The sequence below is a fragment of the Hylobates moloch genome, unplaced genomic scaffold (assembly GCF_009828535.3).
Source record: "Hylobates moloch isolate HMO894 unplaced genomic scaffold, HMol_V3 SCAFFOLD_17, whole genome shotgun sequence".
Classification (NCBI taxonomy): Eukaryota; Metazoa; Chordata; class Mammalia; order Primates; family Hylobatidae; genus Hylobates; species Hylobates moloch.
In genome coordinates this window covers 83,444,845-83,470,469 of record NW_026652292.1, presented here as the reverse complement: position 1 = coordinate 83,470,469, position 25,625 = coordinate 83,444,845, and the positions used below count along the sequence as shown (strand labels likewise).

At 54.2% G+C, this 25,625-nt stretch overlaps 1 protein-coding gene across 1 annotated transcript in view; it reads left to right on the top strand.

Annotated features, from left to right (window-relative positions):
• PCGF3 (polycomb group ring finger 3) overlaps positions 1 to 25,625 on the top strand; it is a 59,145-nt gene that overhangs the window by 14,642 nt on the left and 18,878 nt on the right. The window contains 8 exon segments of the mRNA XM_032135294.1: positions 7,528 to 7,566; positions 7,868 to 8,008; positions 8,760 to 8,837; positions 9,986 to 10,103; positions 11,216 to 11,312; positions 13,548 to 13,603; positions 20,538 to 20,648; positions 21,866 to 21,954. Coding sequence (XP_031991185.1) covers positions 7,871 to 8,008; positions 8,760 to 8,837; positions 9,986 to 10,103; positions 11,216 to 11,312; positions 13,548 to 13,603; positions 20,538 to 20,648; positions 21,866 to 21,954 — 687 coding nt within the window. The 5' untranslated portion in view covers positions 7,528 to 7,566; positions 7,868 to 7,870.

Sequence of the window (25,625 nt, the reverse complement as noted above, 5' to 3'; positions counted from 1 at the left end):
AGCCCCAAGTGAGGGGGCCTTGTAGGGCAGATTCCTAGAAGACCCTCAGGACGCAGGAGCGGAGGCTGCTGGCTAGATGGGGATGGAGCTGAGACCTGAGCGGGCAGCCCAGGCCTGAAGGACAGCACAGGGGCCTGTGTGAGGCCAGGAGGGGCTGGAGTGCGACGCCCCCTGTGATCCAAGTCTGGTCTGTGACGCGTCAGGCCCCACGGCACCCCAGGCTAGATGGCTCCCCAGAAGGCCTGTGGTCTCCATGGGGAGCCGGGGACAGGGCAGAGTGGAGTCAGCAGAGGGAGGAGGCGCGTGGGGCGTCCAGGGATCCAGGGGTCTCTGGGCCACGCTCCCCTCCCCAGCAGCTGTGAGGACGATGGGGGCTGCTGTCTGCCCAGGACTGCAAGCGTCAGGCACAGCAGCTGCTGTTAACAGTCAAGGAATGTTCTGGTCAGTTTGAGAACTTCAGGGCCCAATGGCAGAGCCCCGGCAGACAGACTCAGGGCAGATGGTGGTTGTCAGCTGGGAGGGGGCGCGGAGCCCTGGGGGTGGTCAGGCCCATGTGGCCTTGGGACGAGAGTGAAGAGGTGGGATCGGCTGCGGGAGACAGGGAAGTGGGTGACGGAGGCTCAGGGGCTACAGCAAAGGCCCCGGAGGCTTTTCCACACCCGAGTCCATCCTCGGCCACGCCGGCCAGGTCAGGGGCTCAGTCCTGCGGGCCGCCACAGCCGACCGCGCAGGCGGGGAAGGTGAAGCTCCACGGAACACCCTGGTGGACAGCGGTGCCGTGGGGGCCGCGGACCAGAAGGCGGAGGCCGTGCTCTGGACTGGGTGGGGTGGCAGCTGCCAGTTCAAGGTCTGTCTTTATTTACTTCATAAAATACTCCAGGTGTTTTGTTAGAAATTATTCTTGGCCGGCCATGGTGGCTCACATCTGTAATCCCAGCGCTTTGGGACGCCTTGGTGAGCAGATCCTGAGGTCAGGAGTTGAGACCAGCCTGGCCAACATGGTGAAACCCCCATCTCTACTAAAAATACAAAAAATTAGCTGGGTACTCAGGAGGCTGAGGCAGTAGAATGGCGTGAACCTGGGAGGTGGAGCTTGCAGTGAGCCGAGATCGCACCACTGCACTCCAGCCTGGGCAACAGAGCGAGACTCCGTCTCAAAAAAAAAGAAAAAAAATTATCTGGGTGTGGTGGTGCACGCCTGTAGTCCCAGCTATATGGGAGGCTGAGGCAGAAGTGCTTGAATCCAGAAGGCAGAAGTTGCATTGAGCTGAGATCACACCACTGCACTCCAGCCTAGTGACAGAGCAAGACTTTGTCTCAAAAAAAAAAGCAAAGAAATTACTGTCTTAGTGTTGATAAATCTGCCTTTATACATACCAATAGTTGTGCACACTGAGAGAAGTAGGCAGTTTGGGATCTGAAACCGGCCTGGTGACACCGCGGGTGCGGCAGGCGGGCAGATGCGGGCACAGGCGGGCGCTTCCCACACTGTTGAGGCCACCAGAGCCTGCGCTTCTGTGGTTGGTTTTGATGAGAACTCGTATTTCAGCTCCTGTTTCTCCGCGTCAGAGGCTGTGTGAAGCGCGTATTGCAAACCATTGGCCGCGCTGTGAGGAATGTACATGTGGAGCTGTGGCAATCATGGGAAGTTCTGTTTCCAGCTTTAAGCTTTCGTTTACATTTCTGCATATCAAGAAATGATAAATTAAGACCTAATGAGAAGTTGTGGATTAGACGTGGGGTGTGTAGGCTGCTGGGAGGAGGGGCAGCGGCCCTGAGGGGTTGTGGGGCCCATGGGACCATCTGACCCAGTGCATGGTGGAGCTGTGTCCATGTGAGGAGGGAGTAGGAACGGGCTCTGTGCCGTGGCTCCGTGGGCTGCCTAGGGCTGCCGTGGGTTCTGCGCTGTGGCTCCGTGGGCTGCGTGGACTCTGTGCTGTGGCTCCGTGGGCTGCTGAGGGCTGCTGTGGGCTCTGCGCTGTGGCCCTGTGGCTGCTGAGGGCTGCTGTGGGTTTTGCGGTGGCTCTGTGGGCTGCCGAGGGCTGCTGTGGGTTCTGCGCTGTGGCTCTGTGGGCTGCCGAGGGCTGCTGTGGGCGCTGTGCTGTGGCTCCGTGGGCTGCCGAGGGCTGCTGTGGGTTCTGCCCTTATTTGCCCAGGGGAATCCCGAGTCGCTGCCCCTCCTATCCAACCTCAGTGCTCGTCCCCAGGTCCCCCAGCAGGTGACCACAGATGATGACGGAGCCTCCCGGAGCCACCTCAGTTTCCCCAGCCGGCCCCTCACTGGCCTCCCCATCTCAGGAGCCCCGGGGCCACTCTCCGCCAGGCTCTCTGTGGCTCCGATTAACCCTCAGGTCGTCCAGCCTCTTCCCAGCTATGGTTAGGATCAGCCCCGTCCACCGTGTGTCCATGGAAGTGAAACAGGCCACCAGCAGCGGGCAGCCGCGGGTGGGATGGGCTGGCGGGCAGGAATGGTCTCGCGGGTGCGCACCTGGGCTGTGTGGCACTGCAGCCATGGCTCCTGCACGCCGGGGTCAGCAGCCATCTCGTCGGGTTTTTAATGTGCATTTTCCAGTTTACTGATACAGCTGAGCATTTAAAACATGCTTATTTGAAATTTCTCTTTTGTGAAGCTCTCTGTTGGCTGGAGTGGGGCTGGCAAACCCTGTGACGGAGCAGATGGTGAATATCATGCAGCCTTGGGCCTCCCGCCAACGAGCAGCGCTGTGTGCTGGGAGCAGGCCCTGCAGGGGCTGGCAAACCCGCTCACACAGCCCGCGGGGCACGGCCAGGCCACGGCGGCCAGGCCCTGGTCTAGGCTGCGGCCCTGGAGGCACTGCCGAAATTTCCCTCAGGCCGGGGCGTTTTTTCTCCGTGGCGCTTTTGGATAACTCAGGGTGCTCGTCTTTGACTTTGCATTTCCTTCACGGTCAGTTTTGTTTTCTGTGTCGTAAATCTTTTCCTCATCCACGATCGTGACGATACCCTCCTTAGCAACCTCCAAAGGTTCACGGTCGCCTTTTCCAGTGTCCTCACCCACCCGGCCCTAGTTATTTTCGGGGTGGGATGGTGCAATACAAGCTGAGAGTTTGGCTTTTTTTTTTCTAATTTCACCACAGGAATGATGTTTGTGGTGTGTGTTTTTAATTGTAAGATACACACTAAAATTCACCAGTTTTATTGTGCAGTTTGGGGACTTTTCACCACCTGTCCAGTCTCATGGGCTCACCGGCAGTGCTGGCCCAGAGCTCGGTCCTCGCAGGCCTCCCTCAGGCCCCTCTGTGGCCAGTCCATGCCCTGCCTGGACTGTGTGCGTCCCGCCTGCGTCCTCCCACGAGACTTGCTGTTGTTCTGGAATTGCGTGGCGCGTGGGAACGTGTGTGCGCTCCTGCGTCTGCCCCTCTCCCCCGTGGGATCGTGGGCACCTGCGTTGTTCACTCTCACTGCTGAGCCGCGTCTGCGTGGGGAGGGGTTACGCTGTGTTTATCATCCGCCTTCTGATGGACTAGGTGGTTGTTTGCAGTTTGGGGCTGTTAGGAAAAGGGCTGCTTTGAACATTCTTGTATAAGACTTTGAGAGGATGTGTGTGTTAGCGAGTGTCTTTTTTTTTTTTTTTTTTTTTTTGAGATGGAGTTTCACTCTTATTCCCCAGGTTGGAGTGCAAGGTGCGATCTCGACTTACTGCCATCTCCACCTCCCAGGTTCAAGCGATTCTCCTGTCTCAGCCTCCCGAGTAGCTGGGATTACAGGCATGTGCCACCATGTCCGGCTGGTTTTTGTATTTTTACTAGAGACGGGGTTTCTCTATGTTCGTCAGGCTGGTCTCGAACTCCCGACCTCAGGGGATCTGCCCGCCTCAGCCTCCCAAAGTGCTGGGATTATAGGCATGAGCCACTGCGCCCGGCCATGTCTTTTTTTTTTTTTTTTGAGATGGAGTCTCACTCTGTCACCCAGGCTGGAGTGCAGTGCCGTGACCTCAGCTCACTACAGCCTCCACCTCCCAGGTTCAAGTGATTCTCCTGCCTCAGCCTCCTGAGTAGCTGGGACCACAGGCGCCTGCTACCACGCCCAGCTAATTTTTTGTAATTTTGGTAGAGACAGGGTTTCACCATGTTGGCCAGGCTGGTCTCGAACTCCTGATCTCATGTGATCCACCTGCCTTGGCCTCCCAAAGTGCTCGGATTATAGGCATGAGCCACTGCACACCCAGCTGAGTGTCTTCAACAGAAAATGTATTTGGTTAAAGGTATTTCCTTCTCTTCTTAATTTGCTAAGAGTTTTGTGTTTGTTTGTTTTTGAGACGGAGTCTCACTCTGTCGTCCAGGGTGGAGTGCAGTGGCGTGATCTTGGCTCACTGCAAGCTCCGCCTCCCAGGTTCAAGCGATTCTCCTGCCTCAGCCTCCCAAGTAGCTGGGACTACAGGCACCTGCCACCACGCCCGGCTAATTTTTTGTATTTTTAGTAGAGACAGAGTTTCACTGTGTTAGCCAGAATGGTCTCCATCTCCTGACCTCATGATCTGCCAGCCTCGGCTTCTCAAAGTGCTGGGATTACAGGCATGAGCCACTATGCCTGGCTGAGTTTTGTTTTTTTTTAAATCACGAATGGACAATGATTTTGTCAAATGATTTTTATGCACCTGCTGGGAAGATCATGTGATTTTTCTCCTTGTATCTTTTGTCATAAATTATATCTTTTTCCCATAGGTATTAAGCCCACTTTGTTTTCTAAGACTCTGAGTTTGTCAAGAATGATTATCTTTTTGTATATTGCTTAAAAAGGATGACTAACCTTTTTTTTTGGATTTTCATCTCTATGTTTTCTGGTGAGGTTAATGTTGAGTTCCATCTGCCATTGTCAGTGCCTGGTTCTGTCAGGCTCATAGCGTGAGTTGGAAAAAGGCTCCGTTTAGTTCTCTGAGAAGAGTTTGAGACTGAATTATTTGTGCCCTGAGCGTCTGGTGAAACCACCTGCATCCCTCCAGGGCCTGATGCTGTGTTAGAAGGGACTTTCTGGCCATGGACCTGGCTCCCTGCAGGTTCTGGAACTTCCTGGGTTTTCTCTGCCAGTCTCAATGCTGGTGAATTACTGTTCTAGGAACTTACCAGTTTCACGTAAACTTTGTTTTATTAGGGTCAAGTTCATCATATCCTGTCCGTGCTCAGATGTCACCTGCTTTAGGTGCACCCGGTTTAACAGTGCACGGCCAGCTCCCCCGGATCCATGGGTCCAGTCAACACAGATTGAAAATGTTTGGGAACCAAAACAATAAAAAACAACAATACAACAATAACAATAATGCACATCTTAAAAATACAGTAGAACAACTATTGACATAGTGTTTACAGCATGTTAAGTGTTGTAAGTAATCTGGGGATGGCGTAGAGTGCATGGGGGGTGGCGTGCACAGCTTCTGTGCAGACTCAACACCACTTCACGTCTGGAACTTGAGCACCTGTGGATTTTGGTATTAGAGCGGCGTCCTGGAACTAGTCCCCCACAGATACCAAGGGATGGCTGTGTTTGTCACCTTCTAACATAGTAAATAATTGACCTGTTTGTTAGTTATTGTCTTCCTTCATTAGAACGCTGGCTCCAAGGTCTGTGTCTGTGTTTTCACTGAAGTCCAAGAACTCCTGTCAGGAGCCGCCAGCAGTGCCAGCCAACACAGGAACCACTGGCCACAGTTTAATTAAAACTAAATATAATTAAAAATTCATTCAGTTGGCCGGGTGTGGTGGCTGACGCCTGTAATCCCAGCACTTTGGGAGGCTGAGGTGGGTGAATCACTGGAGGCCAGGAGTTCGAGACCAGCCTGGGCAACATGGTGAAACCCCATCTCCACTAAAAATACAAAAGTTAGCTGGGCGTGGTGGCGGGCGTCTATAATCCCAGCTACTTGGAAGGCTGAGGCACAAGAATCGCTTGAACCTGGGAAGTGGAGGTCACAGTGAGCCGAGATGGCACCACTGCACCCCAGCCTGGGTGACAGAGCGAGACTCCATCTCAAAAACAAAAAAAACAAAAAAAAAAATTGGGCTGCGCACAGTGGCTCACACCTGTAATCTCAGCACTTGGGGAGGCTGAGGCGGGAGGATCACTTGAGCCCAGGAGTTCGCAGCCAGCCTGGATAACAGACCGAGACCCTGTCTCTACTAAAAAGACAAAAATTAGCCAGGTGTGGTGGTGCCTGCCTGTAATCCCAGCTACTCAGGAGGCTGAGGCGGGAGGATTGCTCAGGCCCAGGAGGTCAGGGCTGCAGTGAGCCGAGATGGCACCACTGCACTCCAGCCTGGGTGGCAGAGCAAGAGCCTGCCTCAAAAAAAAAAAAAGAAATAATAATAATTATAATGAGATCCTTCAGGCCCACAAGCCACAGTTCAGGTGCTCCACGCCATGTGTGGTCAGCAGCCGTGCTGTTGGGCAGGGAGATGTGGAAGCCCCCAGTGTTGCAGAATATTCTGGAAGCCTGGCTTTGAGGCTGGCTTCATTCTCGTCATCTTGTTTCTCTTCTCCCTAACTCAAGTGCCTCAGAAACGCCTGCTGATCTCCCCTTATATTTGCCTGGGAAGACTATACTCTTTCCCTTCTTCCTCCCTTTTTATATAAAAGTTAACTAAGCTTCAAAGATTAGTTAATAAAAAGTGCAGTTATGGGAAACCGGAAGAGTAGAAATGATACAAATGGGGTAGAAAATGAAGAGCATGAAAGTATTTAATCTCTATCACTAAAGCCACAGACACTGTACGTCATCCCAGGCCTCCACTTTCCCCAGTCTGACTCCAGCCACCCTTTTCCCCAACTCAGACAGGAACGTGGGGGAGGCCACCGAGGTTCCCGGGGAAGCACTCCCAGCATGGCAGTCACCCTGATGCCCTGTCCCAGACGCAGGGTCCCTAGGTGGTCTCCTGGTCCCAGGTGGGGACCGTGTCCCTCCCCCGCCCCTCCCTGCCTGTCTGGGGCCCCAGGTGCCCTCCCTGTCCTCATTCCCACCGAGCCCAACACCAGGCTCAGTGCCCACACCGGGACCCTTGGTGCACATCTGCGAGGTGCAGGCAGATCTGTGACTGGGAGGGAACACGGTGCCCTGTGCACAGCAGCAAAATTGCGGGCATCTTGTGGCTGCGTCGCGCAGCCGGCCGTCACTGCCTTGCCTCTGAGGCCCTGCATTTCCCCAGATCACCCCTGAAATTCACCCCTCCTCCGGGGGGCTTCCACAGACCCACATCCTGCCTTCTTGGGCCCAAAACAGCATGATGGGGCCCCCAGGTGCCCCCCCACCCCCGTGGGCCGCGTGCCCACGCCTGCTGTCTCCGATGCCTTGGGTCTGGGCCTCAGAGACGCCCGACAGGCACCGAGACCAGCCCGTGTCTCCCGGGTAGAGCCTGTTCTTCACTGTCCCTGAAGAACTTTTGGTTATTTTAAGCACGGAACAGACCAGTGTAACCGAGCCAGGCTTGGCACCGCGGGTGGGGTGGGGGTCGTCCACCTGCGGCCGATGGGTAACCCTGTTGTGCTTTTTCTCCGCAGGCATCACAATGTAGCAGGGACACCAGGCGTGGTGCTCAGGTAAGCGCGCGCAGGCCGACTGCCCTTCTCTTTCCGCGCCTGTGAACTGCCGGACTCCGCCGGGACCATGCTTTGTGCATGTGGTCGCCATTCCTTGCAGTGCCTCTAAAACGCAGGCTCTGAGGACAGGCTGGAGCCGTGCGTGGGTCCTTAGCTTTACTCCCGGTCAGTACTTCTGATTGACCCCATTCCGCCGTTTGCTCGGTAGGGCTTGGTTGCAAGTTCTGGTAGGAATGGCGAAGTTGTGGCAGTCACACATCCATGAGGCGAAGTGAACTAACAGGTGCCGTTTCTGTGCTAGAAAATGGAAAAAGAGCCAGGGCCAGAAGGAGGGTGCAGAAGCGAGCCCGCGTGCGGAGCCAGGAGGCAGCGTCGCGTGGAAGTGCTGGCCTGAAGCCTCCATGCCCCGGCAGAGGGACGGACACGTGGACGTCTAGCGGAGGTGAGGCCCACGCCCCCCGAGGGGGTCCTGCTGACTCCTTGCCCTGCCCTGTTGCTGGTTGTGGGGAGGGCCGGCGATCATGAGTAGCTGGCTGGTCAGGACACGATGCAGCGTTCACGGTTCACTGCCGAGTTTTCCTGGCCCCTCCCGTGAGAGTCCAAGGTCCAGCCAGCTATGGGGGGCCCAGGCCTCCATGGCAGTGCGGGGTGCAGAGGGCTGGTCTCCTTCCGTCACTGGTTCACTTGGGTGACGGCGTGTTGCGGAGGAGCAGTGCTGCATGGGGGCCGAGCCTGGGGCCTCAGCCCAGTGAGTTGTGAGGCAGTCGACTAGCACCCAGCAGGGAGGTCCTCAGGGGCGCAGGGCAGGGCTCTCTCTCCCATCCCGGGTGCTCTTTCCCCTCCCAGGTGGGCGTGGTCCTCAGGGTCATAGGGCGGGGCTCCCCTCCCCTCCCTGGTGGGTGTGGTCCTCAGGGTCATAGGGCGGGGCTCCCCCTCCCCTCCCCTCCCTGGTGGGCGTGGTCCTCAGGGTCATAGGGCGGGGCTCCCCCTCCCCTCCCCAGTGGGCGTGGTCCTCAGGTACGGGGTGGGGGGGCTCTCCCTCCCCTCCCTGGTGGGAGTGGTCTTCAGGGAGCACAGGTGCTCCCCCTCCCCTCCCGGGTGAGCGTGGTCCTCAGGGCGCGAGGCAGGGCCCGCCCCTCCCCTCCCCTCCCCTCCCCTCCCCTGCCCTGCCCTCCCTCTCCCTTCTTGGGCAGGCTCCCGTGTCCTCAGTATGCATCAGCCCCACAGGGAGGAGGAGGGGAGGATTTGACTTTGGAAGTCTCTGTGACCTGGTGAGGACCCTAGGTGTGAAGGTGGTGGCAGAGTGGTCGGGGACAGGCCTCACCCGCAAACATGTGGCCCCTGGATGAGCCCAGCTCTCAGCTGCTTCGTGGGACGGCAGCTGGACGCCCAGGCCCGCGCCTGCAGCAGGCAATGTGGGGCTCAGCAGAGAGCTCCAGGCTGGGCCTCTTGGTGGCGGTGATGACAGAAGTGGTGTCACGCATGCAGCAGTTTGGGTTGGCAGCTTTCCGTCCCCACTGAGGGAAACTCGTTCCTGCTGCTCCCCTGGTGAAAGGTGTGGGGAGCAAACTCCTAGTAGTGGGGTGCACCCTGGCCACCCCGAGTCCCCGCCAGCCTCCACACGCGGAGCGGCCCTGCTCTCTTGCCTCAAGCACAGAAGCAAATCACCAGGCTCTGCTGGCCGTCGTGCGGTGACATCGGGGGTCACCTCCCTGAAGGCGCAGGTCTGGTGGGTGAGCAGAGCGGCTGCGGCAGCTCTCAAGGCAAGGCCTCTGCCAGCCACTGTGGCCTGGCATTGTGCCCACCCTGTGAGGGTAGGGTGGGGCCCCTGCCGCGTGCTGCCTCCACCCCTGCCCCGTGCTCCCTCAGGCTCTGGGAGACACAGCCTCAGGAGACACTGTGGAAGCTGCGCTGGCCCGGAAGTGAATGGGGAGGAGGGGGTATGAGCACACAGCCCAGACTCTAAACTGGGCCCAAGGGACGCGCTGTGAGCCGCAGAGGGTCCAGGTGCCCAGAGCCTGCCCATCCTCATCCCATCCGGCAGCTCTGCCTTCGCGGGCTCCTCCTGCTCCCTCGGCTTTCACAGAAGACAGACGGCCCGGGGATCCTGCCTCTCTGCAGCTTTATGGACCCTCCTCAGTCCTCACTGCGGGAGGAGAGGAGGGGGTGTTGGGCACAGAGAGAAGCCAGTGCTGGGGGAGCCGGGGGCTTTTGAAAAGGTGGGCTTGTCCCAGTGCACGCAGACACTGGATTGCTGACCGTGCCCTGCACATGGGAGCCTGGGACCCCGTGAGCCCAAAAGGCTCCTGCCGCCCGGGCCTCAGGGCCTGAGCTGTTCTCCCTGGGGCGGCCGTCAGAGCTCAGCCAAGCATGAAAGGCACGGAAGAGTTTCAGGTGTTAATCGCGTTTTCTCTTGCAGAAGCCAAAGATGTTGACCAGGAAGATCAAGCTGTGGGACATCAACGCCCACATCACCTGCCGCCTGTGCAGCGGGTACCTCATCGACGCCACCACGGTGACCGAGTGTCTGCACACCTGTACGTGCCCCGCCCGCGCCACCCAGGGAGGGCGCGCCCTTCCCAGCTCTGTGCTCTTCAGAACCTTGGCTCTTGTGTTACCACACGCTTTTAGCTCAAGCCCAGACGAAAGCAGGACCCAGGACCAGGCGCAGAGACGGTCTTGAAAATAAGTCAGAAAAGACATTTCACACTAAAGGTCCTGTGGGTGGTTTCAGAGCAGATGAGGCCTCACTTAGGAGAGCGAAACACAGGAGAGACCCCACGTTCCTCCTGCCGAGCAGCAAGGCCAGTAGCCGCTGTAACACAGCTCTCACTGCCGGCAGTTTCCAGATCTCCAAAGGAGTTCCCTAAATCCTTCGAAGGGGAACCTGCCAGTGTGTTCCTCACGCCTGATGAGTGTGTGCTTTGGTGTTAGAGGACTCACGACTAGGGCTGGACCTGAGTGTTTCTCTAAGTGTGGCTACAGCTGATGGGCAGGTGCCATCCGTCAGGCTGAGGCTCGGCTCTTATGCTAACATGAGGCCCCATGGCTGGTGGCCCTGCTGGTATGGACAACCGCTGTGTGCGTCTCTTGATGGCTGAGGAGCATTTTGTTTAAACAGGATCTTTAAAATGAAGTGTACACTTAGAACACAAGTGATGCTTGTGTATTTCTCACTTTAGAAAATATTTGCCAATTTGATAGAATTTTGACTTTAACTTTAATCGTATTTTTAGATATTGGTTATCATATTTTATGTTAGGTTATTTTCATTTGATTTTATCCAGTTGTACATAGAAGACACTGTCATGTTTTGGGACAAAGTGTTGTAAAATTCTCTGTTTTAGCCCATGTTCTGATGACCCACAGCTCTCTCACCTTTGAGCATCATATAAGTTTTTCTTCCCACTTAATTCCTAACCCTGCCTCTTTGAGGAGGCCCATTGACGGGGCAGTTAAAACCGTCTCATTGCTTCTGAGACCAGAATGGCAAGATGTTTCCTTTCAGAAGCCAAGAGCCACAAGGAGGACAGCAGTGAGCATCTGCACAAAAATGAGCTCAGAGATGCCCGTGTTCAGTGGAGCACATGGGTGGGGTGGGCGCCCTGGCTCTAGACTCTCTCCTAACACACCTGTGCTTTGATGACAGTCTGCAGGAGCTGCCTGGTGAAGTACCTGGAGGAGAACAACACCTGCCCCACCTGCAGGATCGTGATCCACCAGAGCCACCCCCTGCAGTACATCGGGTGAGTGCGGGCCTTCCCAGGCCATAGTACATGGGGTGAGTGCCCCGGGCGTCTCTGTGAGTGTGGGTGTTCCCAGGCCACAGTACGTGGGGTGAGTGCCCCCGGGCGTCTCTGTGAGTGTGGGTGTTCCCAGGCCACAGTACGTGGGGTGAGTGCCCCCGGGCATCTCTGTGAGTGTGGGTGTTCCCAGGCCATAGCGCTGTACCCCCATCCTGCCTTGGCAGCAGCCTCTCCTGACCAAGGGCACGCCAGGAGCTGCACACGAAGAACCTGGGTCCAGCGCTCACCAGGCCATCTTGCCAGGCCTGCCCAGGCTGTGCCTGCAGATACATTTCCATCAATACTTAGGTAGGCTGGGCTCAGTGGCTCACGCCTGTAATCCCAGCACTTTGGGAGGCCGAGGCAGGCGGATCACCTGAGGTCAGGAGTTTGAGACCAGCCTGACCAACATGGAGAAGCCCTATCTCTACTAAAAGTACAAAATTAGCCGGGTATGGTGGCACACGCCTGTAATCCCAGCTACTTGGGAGGCTGAGGCAGGAGAATCGCTTGAACCCAGGAGGCCGAGGTTGCAGTAAGTGGAGATTGCGCCATTGCACTCCCGACAGAGCGAGACTCTCTCAAAAAAAAAAATAAATAAATAAATACTTAGTCAAGTTAATGTTGGAAAGCCCTCAAGACCAAGTTGAATCTCATGAGTTTTACACAGAATTTGCTGAAGTTAAATTTGATGTGAGCTGGTCCTTGGATACACCTTTCACCTTTCTGCCATGGAGCAGGTGGTCCTGGGGCCCTGGCCCTGCTGCCTCTGACACATGGCCGAGGTCTTTCTCCCTGTGCTGTGCTCTTCTGTCCAGGGTCACAGAGAGCCTGGGCTCACCCCTGGGCCAGCTACCATTTCTGGAGAAGGCAACTCTTGCCTGGGCGTCAGCAGGAGGCCAAGGGGCCAGCCAGGTGGAGCGTGTGGTTCTCACAAAGATTTGGGAGGTCGTTCAGATTTGGGGGGTTGCTCCAAAGGAAGGGAAGTGCTCCTTGTACCACAAGAGGGTAGTAGAGATAATTCTGAAGACACATTTTGAAGGAGGAAAGGCAGATGTGTTTGTTTTTCCGTTTTTTATTATTATTTTTTATTTTATTTATTTTTCTTGAGATGGAGTCTTGCTCTGTCGCCAGGCTGGAGTACAATAGCGCCATCTCAGCTCACCGCAACCTCCGCCTTCTGGGTTCAAGGGATTCTCCTGCCTCAGCCTCCCGAGTAGCTGGAATTACAGGCGCCTGCCACCACGCCTGGCTAATTTTTGTATTTTTAGTAGAGATAGGGTTTCACCATGTTGGCCAGGCTGGTTTCGAACTCCTGACCTCAGGTCATCTGCCCTCCTCGGTCTCCCAAAATGCTAGGATTACAGGTGTGAGCCACCACACCCAGCCCTTACAGACTTTTCTTTACGTTATTTGGAAACATTCTAGAAAAGCCTCTGTTCAGTGGAAATCCCACAAAGACCAGGAGACCCCAGGAAGCACTTGGTGGGAGGGGCGGGGACGGTGTCCCCTCAGCGCGCGGGACGCTGGGAACCCGGGGTGTCCACGGGGACGGTGTCCCCTGAGCGCGCGGGATGCAGGGAACCTGGGGTGTCCGGCAGACAGAAGCACGGGTTCCCAGAATAACCTTATCTGTCATTAGGCCGGGCGCAGTGGCTCACGCCTGTAATCCCAGCACTTTGGGAGGCCGAGGCAGGTGGATCACGAGGTCAGGAGATCAAGACCATCCTGGCTAACACTCTGAAACCCTGTCTCTACTAAAAATACAAAAAAACTAAATTAGCCAGGCATGGTGGCGGGCACCTGTAGTGCCAGCTACTTGGAGGCTAAGGCGGGAGAATGGCGTGAACCTGGGAGGCGGAGCTTGCAGTGAGCCAAGGTTGCGCCACTGCACTCCAGCCTGGGCGACAGAGCGACGCTCCGTCTTAAAAAAAAAAAAAAAAAAGAAATCTTAAACCTTATCTGTCATTATTTGAAATGTTTATAAGCAGCCAGAGCCCAAATTAAATGATGCATTAATTCAACTCATACATAGCTTTTGGTGACACAAACATTTTTTCATTTGTAAACTGGGAGTAAAATTCCAACAAAGCTCCAGACTGGTGATTCTGAACTTTGATATTGTTAAATGGAAAATGTACAGGAATTATAGAATTAACATTTCTAGCTAACTCCACCTTTCTGTTCTTTTGCCAGTCATGACAGAACCATGCAAGATATTGTTTACAAATTGGTACCAGGCCTCCAAGAAGGTGAGTGTCCGACTGTCTCGCTGATCCCTGAGGTCCCAGCCCGGCCTCTGCAACCCCTGGTCTCCTGGAAGTTTGGTTCTCGGATGGGAGGCCCCTTTCCTTTTGGCTGAATCACCGTCTTCTCATCCCTGCTCTCAGCCCATCTTCATCTCCTTGGCTAAGATGCGTAGACATCTTTCTACCCCTTCTCTGTATTCATTCAGCAAGTATGGATCGCATGTTTAGTGCGTGGGACCCCCAGGGGTCAACGCAGCTCCTGCCCCTCCTGGGACCCTGCCTTCTTCCTGGGTCCCACCTCCTGTCCCAGGCTTGCCTCCCCCCATCCCACAGCGCCAGCCTCCCCATAACAGAGGAGCAGCACGTTGGCAGAGCGGGTAGCTAGTGTTTCTAGAAAAACTTCACCTTAAAGTCAAATTTCATTTAGAATTAAAAGAAATACCAAGTAGTACAAATACCCTGAAAGTGGAAATCGGTTGCTTGGGGATTGCTCAGCAGAAAGCTCCCCGGCTCCCGACACTCGTGGTGGTGGTGGCCCTCCGCTGGCGACCGGCAAGGAGGCCAAGGAGGGGCCAGATCAGTGCCAGGTGGGCTGTCCTGGCATTCTGCTCATCAGACCTTTCAAAGGCAGATAGAGAAGCTGAGAATTCACTTGGGCTGGTTCTCACTGTATCTCAGAAGAGGGTTGGAATTCAAAACACGGCTGAATATGCCAGATCCATAGAAACCGTATCTCGCCTTTAATGCGTGACCCAGAGAATCATACTATTGGAGGCTTCTTTCCCTACTCACAGAGTTCATTCATGCAGGAAGAATTTAGATTTCCTGAGTAAACGTAGATAGAAACAATTAGTCTTTTAATATCTGAAAGTTTTTTAGTCCTGGGAAAAGGCAAAGGATACATTTGAGTTAAATGCTGACACCTTAAGAAACGTTTGGGCCGGACGCAGTGGCTCACGCCTGTAATCCCAGTACTTTGGGAGGCCGAGGCAGGCGGATCACGAGGTCAGGAGATCAAGACCATCCTGGCGCACACAGCGAAACCCCGTCTCTACTAAAAATACAAAAAATTAGCCAGGCGTGGTGGCAGGCGCCTGTAGTCCCAGCCACTCAGGAGGCTGAGGCAGGAGAATGGCGTGAACCCGGGAGGCGGAGCTTGCAGTGAGCCGAGATCACACCACTGCACTCCAGCCTGGGCAACAGAGCAAGACTCCATCTCGAAAAAAAAAAAAAGAAACTTTTGCACTGAGTGTTTCAGACGTGTAGCAGTGGGCGGGATCACGGCGGGACCACAAGTTTTGTGACCCCCGCCAGTGCTGACCCTTTAAGAAACGTTTGTGGCCAGGCGCAGTGGCTCACACCTGTAATCCCAGCACTTTGGGAGGCTGCAGCAGGTGGATCATCAGGTCAAGGGTTTGAGACCAGCCGGACCAATGTAGTGAAACCCTGTCTCTACTAAAAATACAAAAAAAAAAAAAAATTAGTCAGGCATGGTGGCGGGTGCCTATAATCCCAGCTACTCAGGAGGCTGAGGCAGGAGAATCACTTGAACCCAGGAGGCAGAGGTTGCAGTGAGCTGAGATCACGCCACTGTACTCCAGGCTGGGCGACAGAGCAAGACTCCGTCTCAAAAAAAAAAAAAAGTTTGCACTGGAGCGTTTCAAACGCGTAGCAGTGGGCGGGATTGGGGCAGGAACCTCGAGTTTTGTGACCCCCACCCCCCGCCAGCAGTTTCCAGGCAGGCGTGGCCGGCCTTGCTGCACATGCTGCTCCCTCAGCCTCGCCCCGTGGCCTTTGATCTGTAAAGGCTGCAGTACGTATCCCCGAAAGATAAGGGTTCTCCTTTTTTTTTTTTTTTTTTTTTTTAAGTACTCCAGCCCAGGCTGGAGTGCAGTGGCGCGATCTCGGCTCACTGCAAGCTCCGCCTCCCAGGTTCACGCCATTCTCCTGCCTCAGCCTCCCGAGTAGCTGGGACTACAGACGCCCGCCACCACGCCCGGCTAATTTTTTTTTTGTATTTTTAGTAGAGACGGGGTTTCACCGTGGTCTCGATCTCCTGACCTCGTGATCCACCCACCTCAGCCTCCCAAAGTGCTGGGATTACAGGTGTGAGCCACCGTGCCCGGCCAAGGGTTCTTCTTAAAGCTCATAACCACAATACCTTGATAACGTTTGGGAAAATAGTGGAGATTCCTTAATACCAAGTAGCCACTCAGCGCTGACATTTCTAGTTGTCTCATAAATGCTGTGCTTTTTGGTTGTTGCTTATTTATTTATTTATTTATTTATTTTGAGACCTGGTCTCTGCTGCCCAGGCTGGAGTGCAGTGGTGCTATCACAGCTCACTGTAGCCTCAACCTCCCGGGCTCCAGTGATTCTCCCACCTCAGCCTGCCGGGTAGCTGGAACTACAGGCAAGCACCTCCATGCCTGGCTAATTTTTTTTTTTTTTTTTTTTTTTTTTTTTTTTTTTTTGAGACGGAGTCTCGCTCTGTCGCCCAGCTGGAGTGCAGTGGCGCAATCTCGGCTCACTGCAAGCTCCGCCTCCCGGGTTCACGCCATTCTCCTGCCTCAGCCTCTCCGAGTAGCTGGGACTACAGGCGCCCGCCACCACGCCCGGCTAAATTTTTTTGTATTTTTAGTAGAGACGGGGTTTCACCGTGGTCTCGATCTCCTGACTTCATGATCCGCCCGCCTCGGCCTCCCAAAGTGCTGGGATTACAAGCGTGAGCCACCGCGCCCGGCCGCCTGGCTAATTTTTTGTAGGGATAGGGTCTTGCTGTGTTGCCCAGGCTGGTCTTGAACTCCTGGGCTCAAGCAGTCCTCCTGCCTTGGCCTCCCAAAGTGCTGGGATTACAGGTGTGAGCCCCCACACCCAGCCTGTTTTTGTTTATTCCAATCAGGATCCAGAGAATGCCACTGACTCATGGGTCTCCTTCTGGTTCCCTCCTGCCTCTGCCTTCCCGTTGTCCTGGGTTGTCCTGCGGCAGTGGACCTGGGTCACGTTCCAGCCGTGTTTTTGGCAAGCCCGCTTCTGGGTGTCCATCAGGGCAGGTGTTGTCCACGTGCTGAACAGGGTGGCACTGAGATCTGCATGCCACCTCTGTTCCATCGCTCGTCTTCGTGTGTTAGTTGAGTGTGTGTCCAGCCTGGAACAAGTTGTATGTTCTCGTCCACCTCATCACGCTCTTGTCCGATGTGGATGCTGCGAACTCCACTCTACATTGAAGAAGTCGAGAGTCTAGAGGTTCCAGAGTGCTCTAGATTGACACCCCCAGGGCACGGTGGCCCCGAGCTGTCTCCCTGACGAGCTCCTGTCTCTGGCCACCATATTTTCCGTTGAGTCAATATTCTTTCTGTTGTTGTTTGTCAAGCTTTCAGTCATTTGTGGCTCTTCAGCAGGAGGATTCTCACTTTAAAACTATTAGCAGTGTACCTGTTTTCTTGATGGAGGCTACTTGCAATTTATTTAGTTTTATCTGTGGTGCAGACAATTGCAAACCTGAGTTCTCCGACCAGAGGCCTCTTCCTGAAACGCGCGTTAGCTGCAAGGATGCAGTGGTGAGGCGAGGCGTCAGCCCTCGAGGGTCCAGGTGCCTGTTTTGGAGGAGATGCCAACAGGGTCCTGCCCCTCCCACCTGGGCTCGTGGCAGGCCCTCCACGCTGTCCCTGCACCCCCACTTGGCGGGGGCTTGCTGGAAGAGAGTTCCCTGCTAGATCAGAGGTGGGGTTAGGTTTTTAGTGGTTTGTTGTTTTTGTTTTTATAAATTTTTTTAGAAACCTGTCTTCGTAGAGGCAACATGTTTAAGACATTTATCAAAGTGTCCATTCTCAGTCTCTGCCCACTCTGGGCTCTTTCACTCGGTGGGCGTGTCGTGGTCTTTGGTGTGCCAGGCTCCTCTCTGTTCCTGGTGAGGGCTGTGGGGTTCACGTGCTCACCAGTCCTCTTTCCACAGATCCTGAACATGCCTGTCACCTCTTGCTTTAGAAACGTAGGGGCCAGACACAGTGTCTCATGCCTGTAACCCTAGCACTGTGGGAGGCCGAGGCAAGAGGATCCCATGAGCTAAGAATGTTTCTTTACATTTTTAAATAGTTGGAAAAAATCAAAAGCATCGTATTTTGTGACGTGGTAATTTAAGAATTGAAATTTCATGGTGCGTAGCCTGGTTGGAACCGGCCCCACTGGCTCAGCTGTGGTCGCCTTCACCCGTAAGCCCGTCCGTGGTGCAGCTGAGTGTGCGCCAGGCCTGTGCTGCCTGCCTGCCGGTGGCTTTGAGCAGCCCTCTGCACCATGGCTGGAACTCATCGTCACTGCGTGGGGACATTTTCATGACCACTGCACGGCCTTCACGTCAGAACAAGGAAAGGAGAAAAGGGGACTTCCAGGGCTGCGCTTCGAAGCCACAGTGAACTCTGGATTATTTTGTTGTTGAACTGTCATTGTTGATGGCAAAGCACTGACTTTCTCATCCGTGATACTGTAGCTACGCTGAGAGCAAACAGCTGACGATGGAGTCACCAACCCAACACCAGCAATATCCCCACTCACAGGAAAGCAGTATTTAGACACCAGCAATGTTCCCCACTCACAGGAAAGCAGTATTTACAAAATGCTGAAAATTTAAAATGGAATGTCTCATCACAGCAGAATTTCTTCTCAGAAGTGAAAATGAAGATACGGCTATAGTCAGAGTAAGCTTCTGATTGGCCGATTCGTTAGCCTTGTGCCAACAGTGAGCCCATCAGATCAGGCTGGACTGCCCCAGCTCAAGAGCCATGTCCGGAGAGAGTGAGCTCTTATTTATTTATTTATTTATCCAATATTTTTGAGACGGAGTTTTGCTCTTGTTGCCCAGGCTGAGTGCAGTGGCACAATCTCAACTCACTGCAACCTCCACCTCCCAGGTTCACACAGTTCTCCTGTTTCAGCCTCCTGAGTAGCTGGGATGACAGGCGTGAGCCACCACGCCCGGCTAATTTTTTGTATTTTAGTAGACACGGGGTTTCACCGTGTTGGCCAGGCTGGTCTTGAACTCCTGACCTCAGGTGATCCACCCACCTCGGCCTCCCACAGTGCCGGGATTACAGGTGTGAGCCACCGTGCCCAGCCCCAATAAATGTTTCAGTGCCTGTATACACCTGACACTGAGTGCTACTATTTTTAATCCTTCTTTATTCTTATAGGTGAAAATTAAAGAAATGGGAATTAAAGCCAAGGGTCTGAAGCTGAGTTGCCTTCCACTGTGTCCATGGAGCTCTCTCCTTTGCAGGGACCCATGTGGCCTTTCTGTCATTCCCATCACGGCTCTTCTGCAGACTGATGGGAACAGCCTCCTGCTGTCAGCCTCCGTCTTCCAGGCCTCCATTCTGGCTGCTGGGATGTGATTATTTAAGGGAAACATTTTCTTTCAAGCTGCTCTCAGATTCTCCAGGCTAATCTTTGAGCATTTCCCTTGTGAGGCTCCAGCACTCCATTCGCCTGCAGCCGGCCCCACCTATCCCCTTGGCTCTTGGGGTCCCCTCCTCTCTCTCTACCCAGGCTCTCGGGGTCCCCTCCTCTCTCTACCCAGGCTCTTGGGGTCCCCTCCTCTCTGTCTCCCCAGGTTCTCGGGGTCCCCTCCTCTCTCTGCCGAGGCTCTCGGGGTCCCCTCCTCTCTCTGCCGAGGCTCTCGGGGTCCCCTCCTCTCTCTGCCGAGGCTCTCGGGGTCCCCTCCTCTCTCTCTGCCCAGGCTCACGGGGCATTCTCCTCTGTGTCCAAGCTCGTTGCCTCAGGTGGGCATTGGTCCCTGCACGGTTGGTGTTTGTGAGGCAGCTGTGTAGGTTAGGATATGCCCAGAGCGTTTGCCTGGCCTGGCCGTGCTCATGGGATGTAGGGAGGACAAACGTGGATAAAAAGCTTGGTGAAGAATTCCTTGGTCACGTAACACATACGTTACTTTTCAGAGTGATGTCTGGGTTGCGGTTTGAGCAGCTTTGTTCTAACCTTTCTTTGCTGCCTACTGTGTGTTCCTGAGCAGTGACCCACGTTGTCCACTGCGTCACCTGGGTGTGAACTTATTAAGGTCACACTTAGGGGGCCTTTGCCGAGAGTCCGTTTGCTTTTCCCTGGAACCTGCAAGGTTCTGGCCTGCTCTTGCTGGCCATCCCTGGAGGGTCAGGCCTCCTGGTCTGGCCACAGGTGACCCAGTGGCAGGTGTGGGTGAGGATGCTGCGGCCCGTCTGCAGCCCGGCAGTCTCCTCCCTGGAATTTGTGCCTGTGGCTGTGGCCACAGACAGCAGGGGGCGCTCTTAACCCACTGCCAGGCGACATGGCGCCAGAGCCCATAGCTGTGAGCAGCTCTCCTGCAGGCTGTGGACTCAGGCACCCGGGACGCATGGTCCCGGGGGCTCTCAGGCCCTCGAGGGCTCTCTTGGGGTATGGTGGCCTTGGGCGCCTGTGAGCCGGCAGGATCTGCCACTGCGCAGGAGCATGGGGGGGAGCCCAGTGGCAGGTTCATCTCTGAGCTGTGGGCGTCCAGGCAGTCCACTGGTTCCGTGAGGTCAGCGGTGTCTGACGCGGCACCGATGTGGCCGCAGTGTTTATCAAGCTCCCGGTGGTGGTTGGTTCTGTGCCATTGGACGCTCATAGGCAGTGGCTGAGGTGGGGATGGCAGTCCCGCACCTGGGCTTCCTGGGCCCCGTGCCTCTCCTAGGCCTGGAGCAGCCGGCCTGCGACTCAGCGTCCCGCGTGGGCTGGTGGGGCAGGTGCCCGGGGGGTGCGCTTCCCGCTGTGCTGAGCCCCCAAAACATCTCAGTCTTAATTTGCTGCTTTCTTATTAAGAAACTTCAAACTTCATAATGCAAATCCCTAATTTTCTTTACGTGATGTTTATGAACAGAAGTTTAATATAACCCACTGCCTGTGAGATGAAAGAGTGTGTGTTGGTTTTCCGTAGCGGAAATGAGAAAGCAGAGGGAGTTCTATCACAAACTGGGCATGGAGGTGCCGGGAGACATCAAGGGGGAGACCTGCTCTGCGAAACAGCACTTAGATTCCCATCGGAATGGTGAGTGCCCTGCGTGCCCATCCAGAAGCCCCAGGAATCCCCTGCACGAGGCCTTTTCTTAAAGAGCTGGTGCTGTCTGCCAGGCCCTCCCACACGTGCTCACGGGAGAAAGTGAGGGAACCCGAGGGTGTGGGGAGGTTAGGGTTCGAGGTGTTCCTCCTCACTCCTGGTACCAGTGGGAATGTGGGCAGATGGGAGAAGTGGGGGTCCTGGAGGGGTGAGGCCAGCAGGGGTGAGCAGGAGGGCCCCCCGAGAGTGCCTGGGGGGCAGAGGTCAGGGGTTGGAGGGCCTGTGGAAAAAGTAGTGGAAGGTGAACTTCCTGAGACTTAATTTGGCTTGCTTTACTGTAAAATGGCAAAGTAATGGTTTGGTTTCTGTGTAAAGGGAATGGTATGTTCAAATTTGACTGTATCACAACAAACGTTCATGTCTTGAGGACATTTTATTTTCCTAATGGACCACACAAACTCTTAAGAAATGTTTAGGCTCTTCTGTGCGTCTGTGACAGTTGGAGGGGTGAGAGGGGCCTGGCTCTGTCACTCCCACGACTTTGCGGGTCCCAGGAAGCACAGCCATGAGGGGCGGTTAGGAAGCGTGTCTGGGAACCAAGCAGTCCTGTCAGAACCGTTTTACCTGAGGGGAAGTTTTCATTTTAAAAGCAGTGTTAGAACAGTGTATTTCTTGGAGAAGGCTTTCAGATTGAGGGGCTGATGTGGTCAGCACTGAGCAGCTCTGGGCGGGCCTGGCCGTGTGGCCGATGCTGAGCGTGTCTGTGTCCCACACTGGCCCCAGCTGCCCCGTCTCTGTCTCCTGTGCTCCCCACGCCTGCACCCACAGGCCCACACGCCTGTTCCGCATCCTGGGGAGACCCCTGCAGACACTTTGCAGTCGGCTTTCCTTTGACTCTTACTCCGCTCCGGGGGTCCAGAGTCTCTTTTTTTTTTTTTTTTTTTTTTTTGAGACGGAGTCTCGCTCTGTCGCCCAGGCTGGAGTGCAGTGGCGCAATCTCGGCTCACTGCAAGCTCCGCCTCCCGGGTTCACGCCATTCTCCTGCCTCAGCCTCCCAAAGTGCTGGGATTACAAGCGTGAGCCACCGCGCCCGGCCCAGAGTCTCTTAATGGAGTGAATTTTTGGTGGCATTTGGAGTACAGTATAGTTTTTTAAATGGCTTGACAGTTTGGATTTCATGGTGCACCATGTTCTGTTTGTGCTAAAAGGTGAAACCAAAGCAGATGACAGTTCAAACAAAGAAGCCGCGGAGGAGAAGCCGGAGGAGGACAACGATTACCACCGCAGCGACGAGCAGGTGGGTGGGGCCCGGGGGTCGCTGCAGTGTTAGTGCTCCCCCCCCAGGGAGCCTGAGCAGGTGGGCGGGGCCCCGGGACTTCCAGATGCTCCTGTATTTGGGGCCCTGAGCAGGTGGGCGGGGCCCTGGGACTTCTGGACACTCCTGTATTTGGGGCCCTGAGCAGGTGGGCGGGCCCCCGGGGCTTCTGTATTAGTGCTGCCCCTTAGGGAGCCTGAGCAGGTGGGCGGGGCCCCAGGCCTCCGGGAGGCTCCTGTATTAGTGCTCCTGTAATAGTGCAGTGCTGCGAGCATGGAGGGAGGGCTCACACCAGAAACCTTCCCTCCGGATGAAGGGAAGCACTGACGCCCAGCACCCAAGGGCTGCGGTTTTCTTCCCCCCGACTTCTTCATTTTTCTTTTTTCTTTTTTTTTTTTTTTTTTTTGTTACCAGAGGAACACGTGCTTAGGGTAAAGCATGGCAGATATAAAACATGGCAGGTCATGCGGCCGGCTCTGGCCTCAGCCCCATGGCCCGAGTTTTGTGCCTTTTCCTCCGGGCGTGTCTTTGTGCTCTGTGAATGAATGTTATGTGAAAGAAGGCAAAGCCTGGCAGTGTGTTGAAAGGGAAGTGAGAGTGAATGTTGAGGACCATTTACTGTATTACCAGATGAAGACAGAAAAACTACACGGTCACAGAGATGCAGTAAAATAATTTGATGAAATTCCATACCCACGTCTAGAGAACTTTTTTTTTTTTTTGAGGTGGGGTTTTGCTCTTGTCTGCCAGGCTGTAGTGCAGTGGTGCCATCTCGGCTCACTCAGCCTCTGCCTCCTGGGTTCAAGCGATTCTTCTGCCTCAGCCTCCTGAGTAGCTGGGACTACAGGCACCTGCCACCACGCCTGGCTAACTTTTGTATTTTTAGTAGTGACAGGGTTTCACCACGTTGGCCAGGCTGGTCTCGAACTTCTGGCCCGCCTCAGCCTCCCAAAGTGCTGGGATTACAGGCGTGAGCCACCATGCCCAGCCAAGTAATGGAACCTTAACTTTTTAGTTTACACTTACGCGTCGTTTAAAAGGTTCAGTGAGCATTAGAGAAATAGATACGTGTGTCCAACGTGGGATGTGATGGCGTTGCCTTTTGGGTCAGTAGAGAAGAGCGGCCGGTTCAGAGAAGGGGTCCGGAGGAACAGGAAGAGAGGAAATCACCTTCTTCTTTCATGACCCCGGTTTCACTGCCATGCTTGGTTTCTGATGTTGAAGTGCCTGATGCTTCCTCTGTTGGTGGCGTGGAGGCTCTCCTGGAATCACACTGTTCTCTCTCTGGCATTGGTCTCGTCTGCGCGGAGGCCCCGGGTCTTTCCTGGTTGCCTTTGTTAGTTACTTGTCCTTAGAGCAGTTCCCCAGTGGTGAGGAACCCCCGGGACCTCGTGGAAATGCGGTTCTGGGGTCTGCTGGGTGGGCTGGTGTTCCAGAGGGGTGCAGGCTGCTGCTCCCCTTCCTCTGGTGTGGTTTTCCATGGATCGATGTAAAGCTGTGTGTGGTGTCCTCCTCCAGTTTAGTCTCTTGTTTCGCAGTTTTAAGTTTATATCAGTGTTTACTTGTACTAATATTTACCTTTTCTTTTGATCCTTGACATGCTAAAGATATATTTGTTGCTTTCAAAAGAGCCAATTTTTTTAATTGATCAAATATTTCTTTTTTTCTTTTTTGAGATGAAGTTTTGCTCTTGTTGCCCAGGCTGGAGTGCAATGGTGCGATCTCGGCTCACTGCAACCCCTGCCTCCCATGCTCAAGCGATTCTCCTTCCTCAGCCTCCCGAGTAGCTGAGATTACAGGCATGCACCACCACGCCTGGCTAATTTTGTGTTTTTAGTAGAGACAGGGTTTCTCCATGTTGCTCAGGCTGATCTTGAACTCCCGACCTCAGGTGATCTGCCCACCTCAGCCTCCCAAAGTTCTAGAATTACAGGCATGAGCCACCGTGCCCTACTGAATTTTTTCTTTTTCTTTTTTTTTTTTTTTGAGACAGTCTCACTTTGTTGCCAGGCTAGAGTGCAGTGGCGCAATCTTGGCTCACTGCAACCTCTGCCTCCTGGGTTCAAGTGATTCTCCTGCTTCAGCCTCCCAAGTAGCTGGGATTACAGGCATGCCCCACCACGCCCGGCTAATTTTTATATTTTTAGTAGAGATGGGGTTTCACCATGTTGGCCAGGCTGGTCTTGAACTCCTGACCTCACGAACTCCTTGAACTCCTGAACTGCACCTGCTTCGGCCTCCCAAAGTGCTGGGATTACAGGCGTGAGCCACCGTGCCCAGCCTTGCTGAATTTTCTTAAAACATTTTTTTTTCCTGACATCTTGAGTTAAAAGTCTTTTGTTGTTCTTTGAGACGGGATCTGGCTCTCCCACCGAGCCTGGAGTGCAATGGTGCAATCACAGCTCCCTGCACCTTCTGCCTCCTGGGGTCCTGCCCAAGCCTCCAGAGTAGCAGACACTGTTGGCACATCACACCAGTTAACTTTTTAAATTTTTTGTAGAGATGGAGTCTTGCTGTGTTGCCTAGGCCGGTCTGAACTCCTGGGCTCAAGCAGCCCGCCTGCCTCAGTCTCCCAAAGTGCCAGGATTCCAGGCATGAGCCCGTGCGCCCGCCCAGTCTTTTTGTAAGCGCATTTCCGGCTGCGTGTCCTGTGTGCTCCTGGCTGCTCCCTGCAGACTTTGATGAGTAATATTTTCACCGGCATTCATTTCTAAAGAAGCTGTAATTTCATCAGAGTTCCTTTTTAATCGAGAAGTTTGTTCGGAAACACTTGAGTAACGTGGCCTTTTTGGGTTCCATCCACCCCCCTTCTGGTCTCCTTCCCGAGTGGCCAGGGGTGTTGTCTGCGTGGATCTCTGCCGTGGGGGATTGAGCTCTTTCTTGTTCACTTGGGCACAGATTTTCCAGGGGTCCTGGGGTGATTTTCCTTTGGCTGAGTTTGCTGGTTGGTGTGGCGGGTAAACAAGCAGACCCGGGGGCCAGTTGCCCACGTCCTATTGTGCCTTTAGCCAGGGCGTGGCCTTCACAAGTGACCTACCTCTGCTTCAGTTTCTCTGTCTGTGGCGTGAGGTGGTGATGAGATTGCCTTGAGGTTTTTATGAAGATTAAATGGTTTCCTATTTGTGAGGCACCTTGAGGTGTTAAGTTGAATGAATGAGAAGCAAGCAGGCAGCCTGGGAGATTGTGAACTCCAACATTCAAGTCTGGCCGTTTTTCTTGTTGATTCTTGTTTTCTCTGTTGCTCTATAACCTCGCAGTGGTGCTTAGGAGCCGTGCTGCTGGGTGTGCAGGCTGATAGTTCTTTTTTTTTTTTATACGCTTTTATTTTTCCGTGATTACAAACACAACTGAATATCAAATGCACAAAGTAAGAATTATACAGGGAAAAAAAATCAGATACGTTCATATATATATCACCTTTTCAAGGCTATTTCCATCCAGAATAACCTTGGTTTGCCATGGCCAATAGAAAGAAGTCACAAAATCGCCTTTAGTCAAATTTGTGTGTTTGCTTTCTTCTATAATTCCAATACCTCCACCATCAACGACTTGAGATAGCTGCCAAGGTGTTATATAATCAGTGCCAGTATCTTCATTCATTCTACAATGAAGGCTGTCACTTCACACTTGGAAGGTTGCACAGCGGCCAGGCA